Raw genomic sequence first — 15,000 nt, 5'->3', positions numbered from 1 at the left:
TCTTCGGGACAAGACTGCCTTCGCCACGTATCGAGTGCCTTTGATGGGAGGATAGCGCACTCCGTCCTGTTCTCTGAATCAATCCGGAAGAACAAAGGTCTGCTTCGCCTGGCAAACCGTGGCGATTTCTTCCGTTTTGGGAGCCTGGTTAACCATTGCACAATCTACGTGTTATGCCCTTCGATCATTCAGGTCCATCGCTGTCTCCATCCCTCACACGTCCTCCTCGCCAGCGCCTGCTCGTCGCCAGCATCATCTCGTCACCAGCACAACGCTATTCCAGGTTGTCGTCTTACCGTGAAATGACTAGATGTTGGAGCCGGGACGCGTCTCCTGGCATGTAGGGTCCTCACTCGGTTCGTTTTGGCCACGCCCTCTGCCACGCCCATTCCTTCGCTATATTACAGAGTTATCTAACGCCGCGTCTCGCCCACCGTCCGTGTGACATACGCAAGCGGTCAATATTCTTATAAAGAATTCGGAATTAGATAGTTAATCTTCTACAATAACATTAATATTCTCTTCCCTCCAGTGCTTAGTCGGCTCCACCCATGATGGAGGCTATACTGAAGGAGGCGAGGGAGGCCGAGCTCGACGCTCCGAGGTTCAAAGGCTCCTTCTGCGCCCCCGACCGGAACCTCCCGAGCAACGTGGGGGGGCTCGACGGGTTGCTGTCGTCGTCGTCGTCCACCAGGTCATCCTTGCCGAAGTCGTCCTCGTCGTCGTCATCAAAGTCGGCGCTGTTAATGGGGTCGTCGGCGTCAGCATAGGCGGCGTCCATCTGGAGGAGAGACATCGGGCGCCCGGTAAGCATGCGTCTGCGCGACTCGGGAGTCTAAACTCAGATGCAAATATACAAGAACACAAATGTATATATGTATGCACACACACACACACACACACACACACACACACACACACACACACACACACACACACACACACACACACACACACACACACACACACATGCGTACACACACACACACACACACATACACACACACACACACACACACACACACACATATATATATATATATATATATATATATATATATATATATATATATATATGTATATATATATACACTCATATATATATATATATATATATATATATATGTATATATATATACACTCATATATATATATATATATATATATATATATATATATATATGTATATATATATATATACACACTCATATATATATATATACATATATGTATATATATGTGTATGTATATATATGTGCGTATATATGTATATGTATGTGTGCGTGCGTGCGTGCGTGTGTGTGTGTGTGTGTGTGTGTGTGTGTGTGTGTGTGTGTGTGTGTGTGTGTGTGTGTGTGTGTGTGCATAACAGAGGAAACGGCAGCGTGATATACCTTGGATCGCTTGCCAGCCCTCGCTATGTCCTCCTCGTCGCTGCTGCTGCTGTAGGTCCTCGGGGGCGCGAGGCCGCCGTCCCGCTCCGCCTCGTCGTCGCCGGCAGCGCCTGCCACGACCGCCGGCGAGAGCACCGACACCGCGGGGGGCGACGGCATCTCCAGGGAGTGGAGGGGGGAGTCGGAGGAGGAGGGGGGGAGGGAGCCCAGGTCGAGGTCGAGCGGAGACGTGAGGTTGTGCGTGAGGGCGTGGCGTCTCAGGTCACAGTTCCGACGGAACACCTGGAAGGAGAGGCAACGGCGACCCTTTGTTAAAATGATCCTAAATACCCCTCAATACTATCATTATCATCCCATCAATCAAGACGCAACAGCTCTCTGCGGTACCTTATCGCACTGGGGACACGTGTAGGGCTTGATGTCTGTGTGCGTCAGGAGGTGCGTCTTCAGGTTGCTCCTTTGGTTGAAGCTTCTGCCGCAGGTTGGACACTTGTGCGGCGACTCCTCCATGTGCAGGATGCGGTGCACGGCCAAGGTGCGGCTCTGGCAGAAGCCCTTGCCGCAGTCGGTGCACTTGAACGGCTTCTCCTTGCTGTGGATGTACCTGCGGGGAGACCGGAAGGAGACACGTAATGAAGAGAATTTACTCTGAAGAGATCCAATTCCCCGAAACAAGTGTGCGCTTACCCAATGTCCCGAAATTATCCCGATTAAACTCTTTCCCCAATTATACTTCTACAAATAAAATTTTAAAAAAGAACGAAAGGTCGAGAGCAGGAAGACTGAGCGTCAGCCTTAGATAAACAGCGTGTATCCGCCTCAGACTGTCAATTTTAATCACCCACGTAATTACATCTCTGTACTCGGGAATCGCTTCGGCAGCTGAAATTACCACCTCGATTTTATTTAAGGTCCCGGGTAAATATCTTATCGTAACTACAATTTTAATGAAGTATAAAAGTCGTAATTATCATATATATATCGCAGTGGATTCGGTGCCACAGTTGCAGTCCCTTGCGAAACCAGTCATTAGCGCCACACCTGCGCCGGGAGATCACGTGGCAGCAGGCAAAGACCAGCTTGCTTTCGTGGGGCTTCAGATCGCTTCAGGTCGCTTCAGGACGCTTCAGGTCGCTTCATCTCAAAGTCCTGTGTCGGAGCCAATCACGCTGCAACGCCTTCACTCGTATTTTTTTTTTTTTTTTTTTTAATGAAGGGGTTTACAAATCATCCTGATTAATATTGATAAACGCTGGGAAATGCAAATTCATTGGGGTAATTTGGTGCGTGACTTAGACAGATAAGGCATCTTTTCATCTGGCGATAATTACCTTGACAGTATGCTATCAACGATTAATTTGATACATGCTTTGATGAAATACATGACTGCAACGTCTGCAGGGTTATTTGCGGCATCACCCCTCCCTTGCAATAATGATATTCGTCTGCTTGCAATGCATGACCAATGATTTTATAAGATATTATGCATGTTTAAACCTTTCTGTCATCACTTTGCCTCTAACCAGATAAAAATCTGGCACCGAAGGTATCACATCAGTAATAATGACCATAATGATAATGATGATGGTAATGATGATAATAGTAATTATGATAAGAACCATAATGGCAATAATAACAGTCATTATTATCATTATCATTATTTTATAATTATTATTATCATTATTATTATTATTATTATCATTATTATTATTATTATCATCATTATTATCAGTAGTTGTAGTAATCATTATCATAAATAGAATAATGATAATAATAATAATGATGGTTATAATAATAATAATAATAGTAACAATGATGATAACAATAATAACAATAATAATAATAATAATAATAATAATAATAATAACAAAAATAATGATAATGATAATGATAATAACAGTAATCATAACAATAGTAATAATAATAATAATAATAATAATAATAATAATAATAATAATAATAATATCATTATTATTATTATTATTATTATTATTATCATTATTATTAATATTAATAATTATAACACTAATGATAATGATGATAACAATGATAATATGAATATGAATGACGATAATTATAATCATAATAATAACGGTAACCATAATAGTGTAATTATAATAGTAACATTGATATTAACAATGATGACGAAAATAATAATAATAATAATAATAATAGGAATAATAATACTGATAATAACAATGATAATTATAATAATGATGAGATAATAATAATAATAATAATAATAATAATAATAATAATAATAATAATAATAAAAATAAAATTATAATAATGATAATTATAATAATAATAAAAATAAATAATAATGATGATAACATTGATAATGATAACAATAATGATAATGATAACAATAGTAATAGTAATAACGATAATGAATGATTATTATTGGTATTATTATTATTATAATTATCATTATTTTAATTATAAGTAGTAGTAGTAATAGTAGTTTTACATTATTATTGATAATAGTAGTAATAATAATAACAATAATAATAACAATAACAATAATGATAATAACAATAACAATAATGATAATGATAACAATAATGATAATGATAACAATAATGATAATGATAACAACGATGATAATGATAACAATAATAATAATGATAATAACAATAACAATAATGATAATAACAATAACAATAATGATAATAACAATAACAATAATGATAATAACAATAACAATAATGATAATGATAACAATAATGATAATAACAATAACATCAATGGTAACGATAATGATAGTGATAATAACAATAACATCAATGGTAACGATAATGATAGTGATAATAACAATAACAATAATGATAATGATAACAATAATGATAATAACAATAACATCAATGGTAACGATAATGATAGTGATAATAACAATAACATCAATGGTAACGATAATGATAGTGATAATAACAATAACATCAATGGTAACGATAATGATAGTGATAATAACAATAACATCAATGGTAACGATAATGATAGTGATAATAACAATAACATCAATGGTAACGATAATGATAGTGATAATAACAATAATGATAATGATAACAATAATGATAATGATAACAATAATGATAATGATAACAATAATGATAATAACAATAACATCAATGGTAACGATAATGATAGTGATAATAACAATAACATCAATGGTAACGATAATGATAGTGATAATAACAATAACATCAATGGTAACGATAATGATAGTGATAATAACAATAACAATAATGATAATAACAATAACAATAATGATAATGATAACAATAATGATAATGATAACAATAATGATAATGATAACAATAATGATAATGATAACAATAATGATAATAACAATAACAATAATGATAATAACAATAATAATAACAATAACAATAATGATAATGATAACAATAATGATAATGATAACAATAATGATAATAACAATAACATCAATGGTAACGATAATGATAGTGATAATAACAATAACAATAATGATAATGATAACAATAATGATAATGATAACAATAATGATAATGATAACAATAATGATAATGATAACAATAATGATAATAACAATAACATCAATGGTAACGATAATGATAGTGATAATAACAATAATGATAATGATAACAATAATGATAATAACAATAACAATAATGATAATGATAACAATAATGATAATGATAACAATAATGATAATAACAATAACATCAATGGTAACGATAATGATAGTGATAATAACAATAACATCAATGGTAACGATAATGATAGTGATAATAACAATAATAATAACAATAACATCAATGGTAACGATAATGATAGTGATAATAACAATAACATCAATGGTAACGATAATGATAGTGATAATAACAATAACAATAATGATAATAACAATAACATCAATGGTAACGATAATGATAGTGATAATAACAATAACATCAATGGTAACGATAATGATAGTGATAATAACAATAACATCAATGGTAACGATAATGATAGTGATAATAACAATAATAATAACAATAACAATAATGATAATAACAATAACAATAATGATAATGATAACAATAATGATAATAACAATAACATCAATGGTAACGATAATGATAGTGATAATAACAATAACAATAATGATAATGATAACAATAATGATAATGATAACAATAATGATAATGATAACAATAATGATAATGATAACAATAATGATAATAACAATAACATCAATGGTAACGATAATGATAGTGATAATAACAATAACAATAATGATAATAACAATAATAATAACAATAATAATAACAATAATAATAACAATAATAATAACAATAATAATAACAATAACAATAATGATAATGATAACAATAATGATAATGATAACAATAATGATAATGATAACAATAATGATAATAACAATAACATCAATGGTAACGATAATGATAGTGATAATAACAATAACAATAATGATAATGATAACAATAATGATAATGATAACAATAATGATAATGATAACAATAATGATAATGATAACAATAATGATAATAACAATGATAATTATAATAATAATAATAATATAATAGAGAGAGAGAGAGAGAGAGAGAGAGAGAGAGAGAAGGAACAGACTTTTAGGGGAAAAAGTATTAATGGCAAAATCCTTCCCGGGAACAATGATATAAAGGGCCGGCCGCGGGTAGATAGGGTGTTGTGGGAGGGCAGCGCTGGCTTAACTAATCAGCACCAGGACGTTGGTTGTATGCAAAGTAGCAGAGGGCGAGTCTGTCCCCCTCCCCGGCTCGCCGCGTCTCGTCCACCTTCCTCACCCGCCCGCCCTCACACCCGGCCGCCCGCCCGCCCTCACACCCAGCCGCCCTCTCCCTCTCCCTCGTGGGTTCCTACATTCAACTTGCCCACGAACACCTTCCTGCCTTGTTACTCTGCTTGTATTCAAGTCTTAATCATGCGTCCGCGGGTGTGTTCTATGCCACTTCTTTCATTTAAAAAGTCTCGCGGAGAGGAACATGCATTTTAATATGTCTCTCTTGCGTCGACTTAACCGACTTTCGGGAATACTCGGGCTTTCACGGGCACAAAGAGGGCCGGGCGCTAAGCGGGCAGGTCATCTCACGGGAAACCATGCTTTCCCCGAGGTGCGGCGAACCTCCCTCTCGCCCGCTCGCCGTTGTGGCCGTGTTTAACCGCGCGCGTCCGTTACGTCACGACACCTAGTGCAGATCAGTTTGCTTGGAGAAAAGTAAAAAACGGTGATAAAGGATCATACTACAGGCAGCATCAAGACTGCGCGGGACTGCCTCGTGTCCCAGCAAAGAAGCGCCACGTAAACACGACGGGCATCGCGAGAGTCAACTTGTGAGAGAAAAGATATAAAGCGAGAGAGGATCTGATCGCACTCGTCCCCAGCGCAGCGGCGTGTGCAGATGCCCTTCAACGCTCGTTGTCTCTGAGTCAATGACCCTTATCGCTCTTGCATCCTAATGTTCGAATCCCCTTCCCCAGTGGAGATATACATTAATTCTCGCCAAATATATACACGCAGCCATAAAGGAGTTTCGAATTGCATCGTTCCTCCATCCCTAGTCACAACCTGCTTCCATAGATCATGGTCCCACAGGTTTAAACTCCCATAAGATGTAATCTCCCTCGACGTCGCACGCTGTTAGAACCCTTAAACGGCCTCGCCTGAACGTATTCTCCTTTCTTTAAGGTGTCTACACCCTAGAGGGAGATTACGGAAAAAGTGAATATCGGTTCGACATAGTGACAAGGGGTTGGATTCTACATTCTTCACTTGTCTCTACGCATTGGTGTCTGGGATCCCCTGTTGCTCGACCCATTCACAAGGTTGTCTGTGTCCTTGATGTTCACAGGAGTAGGTGTTGAGGTATGTGGACGTGGGAGTGTGCGTGTATGTGTGTGAGGCTGGGGATTTGTTTGTGCATGTTTATGTGTATTGTAAGTACGTGTGTCTGTGTCTCTTCTGAGCTTACGGTATGTATTTGTTTGAGGAGGTTTTCGTTGGTGAGTAATTCTTCTGTTTGTACGCTTTTCGTTTCTCTTCTGGCCTCGGTACTAAAACGGGGGTTCCTAGTTTTATGAATAAATGAATAGCATATATATTTTTCTCTTTACTTACTTTGTAGAGACATATCGAGCACTAGTGCAAGTTTTGGCGTATGAGCAATATTTTTTTCCTCTAAAACTGTTGCGTAACAGATCTCTATAAAAATGATATATATAATTGAACTCTTATCACGGATACAACACTGTAGTAATCACGAATTGTAACAAGCAGTTTTATTAGAGTGTATTTCGACATTTGTTTTGTGGCGATAAAAATAATAGTTTTTTCTCTCTCTTCTACGATATATACAGTACAGTTTTATATAAAGTATTATGTTTTTCATCTGTTTTTATGCTAATAGTAATATATTTATATAGTGTTTTTTTTCTATGATACGTAAAAGTAGCATTTCTCTCATCTAAAACTGTCCGTATTCAGCTACCTAGTAAAGGGGACAATAAAGCAGGGAAGTCAGCTGTGTTGTGCAGTTCCAACGGCTGCCGCAATGGTCCTTCTGCACGGATGTTTGTGTCGGCACCAGTAGCAGCTGTAGTGCTGTATCTCCATTTCTTATTATTGTTTTTCACACCTGTTACTATCAGTACAATAATACGAACACCTGCACGCATATAGCAAAACGTGACTTGCACCCTGACGTCATTGTGATATTATGTGATTGTAGAATTTAGCTAAATAAGGTCGGAATGGATGTCGGATATTCCTCACATGCAAATTAAGGTTGATTGTGGAAAGCGTTTCCATTTTTTTTTTTTTTTTTCATATTTTTGATCTATTTTAATATATGTAAACGAATCCCCATCTGTAAAATGTGCACGATATGTATGGGTTTGGAATAGCAACAGCTGTTCTTTCTACACCTGGTTTAACTCCTGTGCTGTACCCCCTGAACTGCCGGTCACGAGCGATGCAAGAAAACAAATATTACTATCAAACTCTGTCTCGTATCTTCTTACAAACCACAATAACCCGGCGGGGAAAATGTCTTCTTTGTTTGTTTTATGATTTCCAGTTGATCATTTATCACTTCCGCTGATTTATATTCATCTCGGGGCCGTGAAGGTTATATCATTTGGTGGAGGGATGATGTATTATAACATATATGAGAGTATTGACTCTAGTAATGTGTGTGTGTGTGTGTGTGTGTGTGTGTGTGTACGCGTGTCCGTGCCTGAGTGTGTGTGTGTGTCCGTGCTGTGTGTGTGTGTGTGTGTGTGTGTGTGTGTGTGTGTGTGTGATTAATCCTCTAGATTACCATCTTATCATCTGATCCGTCTATACCATAATCTTTGACCATCCACGAGCGTATTAGGATTCCAATCACAAGTCCTCCAACAAATCTGAATATATTCTCACACGAGAGATAACAACATCCCCCCCCCCCCCCCATCACTGGAATTACGCTCAATCATTACCAACCGATCGCATTCCGAAACATTTCAATCAGTATCCTTATAACCTTAACCAACCACCCGATCGGAACTTTCTTAACTGAGATCGGAAAATCGGACGTCGAGGAAAACCCAGGTAGCAGGTCGCGTGTTGATTACCTGTTGCCTTGAGGGCACTTGGTTACACACAGACCCGTGGAAGTAATGACCCCCAGGTGACAGGGCAAGAGAGGGTGATTGATATGGAGGAAGGAGGAGGCGAAGGAGGATGAAAAAGGGAAGAGGACGACAAGAAGGGGCGGGGTTGGGGTAGGAGGTTGAGGAGAAGGAGGAGGGAAGGGGAGGAGGAAGTGGTGGTGGAGGAGGAGGTAGAAGAGGGAGGAGGAGGAGGTAGAAGAGGGAGGAGGAGGAGGTAGAAGAGGGAGGAGGAGGAGGAGGAGGAGGAGGAGGAGGAGGAGGAGGAGGAGGAGGAGGAGGAGGAGGAGGAAGTGGAGGTGGAGGAGGAAGAAAAAGAAGAATGAGGAGAGGGAAGAAAAGAAGGAGGAAGAGGAAGGGTAATAATATGACTCTATAATAATACAAAAAACATGATAATAACTATGATAATAGTATTAATAACGATAATGAAAATAAAAATAATGATAATAGTAATAACAATAATTATAACAAATAATAATAATAAATGACGTAATGCAAAATTCAGACGAGATCGTATCTGAATATCTTTCAGTATGTGTAATGAATACGATAAGGATTTAATGCTTTAAACGGAATCGAAAATAATATACTGAAATGGAAATGCAATCAAGATTACATATGAATAAATTGGAATGTTTATCTAGCAGAAAATAATAGATATTCTTGCAAAACTGTGAATCATGCAGACCGTAATTTTCCTAAAAGAGATCTGCGGTTGATTGCTTCGTATCTGAGTCATAAATTAAAAATCTTAATTAATACATTTTTTTTTACCTCGCATGTATGAATCATGTAGGTGATGTGTGTGTCTGTTGCAGCTCGGCTCTCGAAGTGAACCCGTAAGTGGAGTCTATTTCGAAAAAAAAAAAATGAAACATGCTAGCAAGGTTTGAACCTAATTTTCCATGTACATGTCTGGTAATATTTATATATATTTTTTTTTAACAGCCAAATTAGATATTCGTCGTATACGCTAACGGCATGTGTAATTTGATATTTATATATACGTTTTTGTTTCTATATATAGTTTCTCGTTATATTCTTTGTATCGTGGAATACTAATTTTTTAAAAATAGTTCTAACGAAATTTTTTTTTTTTTTTTTTTTTTTTGAATGAATACATTTTTCCTCTCTTTATCGCTTACTCTCACACACTGTTTCCGGTTGACTGTGCTTGGGGTCAGCGGGTACGCGAGACTAAAGCATAGGAGAGCGACAAGATCACAATCACATCCCAGTCCTAATTACGAGCAGCTGAAAAGCACGGGCTCTCTCTCTCTCCGCATTCGGCGTGCTGCTGCGGGCGTATAGACATCCACAACCAGCCTCTGAGTCATGGCTACACGCCTCCAGGCACCTCGGATTCTTAACAAGCTCCAACACAAACATAGCAAGCGTGTGTTAATATGAAGAAAAAGCAAGCAAATATAAACACTTCGAAAGCACACGCCCCCGCCAGCCAGCAAGGACTTCAACCCAAGACTTGCGGTGTTGAAAGTGTCAACATGGCAGAGGAAGTGACACCCGCGTGTGTGTTGCGTCCGCTCTCACGCCCTTGCCTACGTGGCCTTTTGGGCGTCTTTGTGCAAGTTCCGACGAGATGCTGTTTGCGGACACACCCCCATGGACATCGTTTGCATATATAGATTTCTTTCCTGTGAATATGAACAGTTCCAAGCGGACTATCGGACAATTTACTATGTAATGCATTGGATGCTCTGAGAAGCTTTTTTTCGATCTCTATATACAATATTCCAGAAATAAAGTTCGTGTTACCATTCAGTAAATAATTCATACAATATATATATATATATATATTTTTTCTTCTTTCATCCAACGAAACTGGCGACCTCACAAGGGAATGACATCATGGCTTTGATGGTGAAAATCTAAATGGACGTACGTGGAAATTATACCGATTAGTCGAGAATGGAAGTTAATTTATCAAGCTGAAATGATTGCCACCCTCGACATTTTCGAATGATTACTTGCAATATGTAAAGATGACGTGGAACTCGTGAATGACGTGGTAATGATGGACTGTTTAAATCTAGTTTAGATTAATGAAAGCTTGATTGGAACTGCTCCAAATCAGACGACACTTTCAGTTATTTCTACGTCAGCGTGTCTTAGGAAGTCATAAACTTTTAAAGAGGTATATACAGACATATGTCGATAAGCAAAACTAAGTCGATATTATGCATATCATATAAAAAAGACAGATATTGCAATCATAATATCAATGAGCATTTAAGCATCTCGTAATACTAATATTGATGATATCGATGGCGTTTTTGTTGACGCTTCTGTACACGTTGAAAACAGGTACATAAATCCCCGCTACTGTCATTAACAAGTATTGAAAGGAAGTGGAAATGGCAGCATTATTTAAAAATAAAAGTTCTGACAGATGTTAATTAACTAGACCAAGCTGATTAAATTAATATTAACTGACTACATTGTCGCCTGTAGTAACAAACGATATTTCTACACTTATAAACGTGAACAAGCTGTTTACCGATAGATATAGATAAATTGAAACCTAAATACTGTACGAAACTCACTAATAAAAATAACAAGATAGGGTGAGATGTTATCCACCAGACAGATGTTTTTAATAGCAGGATTTTAAAACCCAGCAATATTCTAATTTAACCCAATTTCTGTTCATATAGGTTTAGACTGAAGACTCAACGTTATATTGGTGTTTTTGCAAGTTGAAAATTAAAGTTATTGTTATGCTATCTTCTTAGGTTAATCATTATTGCATCATCATCTACATCATTTTAACGCTTGTTGCTCATACTATTCTTAAGGAGGGTCATTAGCATTGTCCTAATTATTCCAATAACTCTAATGATTATAATTACATTCGGATTATGAATATTCTTTATCATTATGACTGTCAATAGATATCAATATTTTAACTGTTAATTAATTTTCTATCAATAATTCTTGTTATCGTCTGCTAACGTCGACTTGATTTCCGCGTTACTGTAAATATTGTGAATAGTATATATAACTAACAGCTATGAATCAGTTCGGTAACACGATGATGACTGTTATTAATAATCCCAATACTGACAAAAACGCCGATAATAATTGGTGATGATGACTATAATCACCACCTTTACCTGAAACCTATCCACATAGAATCATAAAGATTACAGATGATAGTAACAGCGATCATGGACGATACTCACGGCAACAAGTGACTAAAACATTAATAGCAATTATGATAACGATCTATAGAGCTCCTTTTGATATTAACAATAAAGCAATGAAAAAAAAAGATGAAATGATAATAATAAAAATATATTTAACAAAATAAACGTGACTGAAGGATGGTAATGATATAAAAACAAGAGTAATAGTGGTGTTGATAACAACAATGATAATACCAATGAAAAATATCAATAATCATAATGATACTAGCTGTAATGACGACGTCCCTTATATATTATAGCAGTAATAACATCAGTAAAGATAACTGTCAAGAAAATAACGATAATGATTATTAATATCATTATTTCTATTGTCATCATTATTATCAACATAACTATTTTATCGTCTATATGAACTTAGTCCTTTCAGCTTTGTATAAGTATCGTTAACATTATTTTAATTATCATTATCATAAATTATCTTAATCATTAATTTCTTTACTATTATTATCAGTATTTTCAGCACTAGTATCCAACTTCCTTTTTATTATCATTATTAATATTGATACTGTCATTTCTTATTTCCATTGTTATCATTGTCATCTTCATTATTATAATGAATGTTACAATTATTGTTATTATCATTATCATTATCATTATCATTGCTTTATTATTATCATTAGCATTATTATTAATAGTAGTATTAGTATTAGTATTACTATTATTATCATTATTAGTATCATTACTAATATTGTGTATAACAATCCTCCCTGACCTGGCCTCGAACCTAGGTCACTCCGGCTATGAGACCGGAGGGCCAGTACTAAACCAACCATACCACACGACCCACTAAAAGGAGTGTGCAATATATATCAATGTATATCAATGCGGTATTGCATTATTCCATCTTTCATTACTAATATTATTATTTTCATTATTATCATTATTATTGTCGTTATTGTTATTAATACTAACATTATTATCATCATTACTGTTATTCTTGTTGTCGTTATTGTCATTATTATTATGATCATTATTATTATCATTAATAATGATAATAATAATAATAATAATAATTATTATTATTATTATTATTATTATTATTATTATTATTATCGTTATTATTATCATTATTATTATCATTAATAATGATAATAATACTTATTATTATTATTATTATTATTATTATTATTATTATTATTATTACTATTATTATGTCACTATTATTATTATTTGTATCATTATTACTATTGTTGTTATTATTTCATTATCATTATTATTATTATTATTATTATTATTATTATTATCATTATTATTATTATCATTATTATTATTATTATTATTATTATTATTATTATCATTATTATCATTATTATTATTATTATTATTGTTGTTGTTGTTATTATCATTGTTGTTGTTTTTATCATTACCATCTCAGAAGTAGTAAAAGTAGTATCGCATTATTATTATTATCAGTATCGCTACTTTTATCAATATTATTATTATCTTCTTGTTCTTAATGTTATTATCATTATCATTATTATTATTATTATTATTATTATTATTATCATTATTATTATTATTATTATTATCATTATTATTATTATTATCATTATTATTATCTCTATTATTATCATTATTATTATTATTATTATTATTATTATTATTGTTATAAATGTTATCATCATTCTTGTAATCATTGTTATTATTATAATTATTATTATATTATTATTATTATTATTATAACATTGTTATTGTTATTATTATTATCATTATTATCATTATCATTATTATTATTATTATAATTATTATTATTATTATCATTATTATTATTATTATCATCATTATTATTACTTTTATTGTTATTATCATTATTATTATTATTATAATTATTATTATTATTATCATCATCTTTGTCATCATTATTATGATTATCATTATCATAACTATCCTTACAAACATATGCTTATTATCATTATTACTGTTATTCCTAATATCATTATTGTTAATTTTATCATAATTATCAAAATGGTCATTACTATCATTATCATTATTATGATTATTGTAATTTCATTGTAGTTATTTTCATTATTATCGATATAATCTTATTTATCAACAACAAAAAATAACAATAATGATAATGCTAGCAACAACAATAATAATTATTGTTATAATGATTATGATGATAATAACGATAATAATAGTGATACTGATTATAATCATGATGATGGAAAGCATAATTATCGAAACAATAATACAATAACAATAGTGATAAGAAAATAATAATGAGGATAATAATAACAATAAATATAAAACAATAATAATGATAATAATAATAACAATAATAATAACGATCATAATGATAATATTAATAGTAACAATAATGATAATGATAATACTAACAATAATCATGGTAATAACAATGATGATATGAATGATAATAACCATAATATTAATTATGATAATAATATAATGATGATAAGAAAATATAATTCTAATAATACATATGATAATATCAATAACAGTTACAAAAGTAAAAAATAACAGTGATAATAAAAATATTGATGACAAAAATAATAACAATAATAAAGATGAAAATAATAATCATAAATCATAATAATAATAATAATTAACAATTAAAGTAATGAATAATAATGGTAGTAAATAATAATAATTATAATGATAATAATAATAATGGTAGTAATAACAATAATAATGATGATAATAGAATAATAAAGATAATAATAATACAAATATTACTACTA

General features: G+C 33.3%; 1 protein-coding gene across 1 annotated transcript in view; it reads right to left on the bottom strand.

The window, feature by feature from the left end:
- The window catches only part of LOC125034664 (zinc finger protein 628-like), a 28,687-nt gene that overhangs the window by 1,989 nt on the left and 11,698 nt on the right, over positions 1-15,000 (bottom strand). The window contains exons 5-7 of the mRNA XM_047626566.1: positions 1,782-1,998; positions 1,395-1,676; positions 1-781 (exon numbers count right to left, since the gene is read on the bottom strand). The exon at positions 1-781 is cut by the window's left edge and continues 1,989 nt beyond it. Of these exons, the coding sequence (XP_047482522.1) occupies positions 536-781; positions 1,395-1,676; positions 1,782-1,998 (745 nt within the window). The 3' untranslated portion in view covers positions 1-535. The remainder of the gene's footprint in view (positions 782-1,394; positions 1,677-1,781; positions 1,999-15,000) is intronic.

The sequence above is a fragment of the Penaeus chinensis genome, chromosome 18 (genome assembly GCF_019202785.1).
Source record: "Penaeus chinensis breed Huanghai No. 1 chromosome 18, ASM1920278v2, whole genome shotgun sequence".
Classification (NCBI taxonomy): domain Eukaryota; kingdom Metazoa; phylum Arthropoda; class Malacostraca; order Decapoda; family Penaeidae; genus Penaeus; species Penaeus chinensis.
The sequence above is the reverse complement of the archived record's forward strand: the minus strand, read 5'-3'. Positions and strand labels throughout refer to the sequence as shown.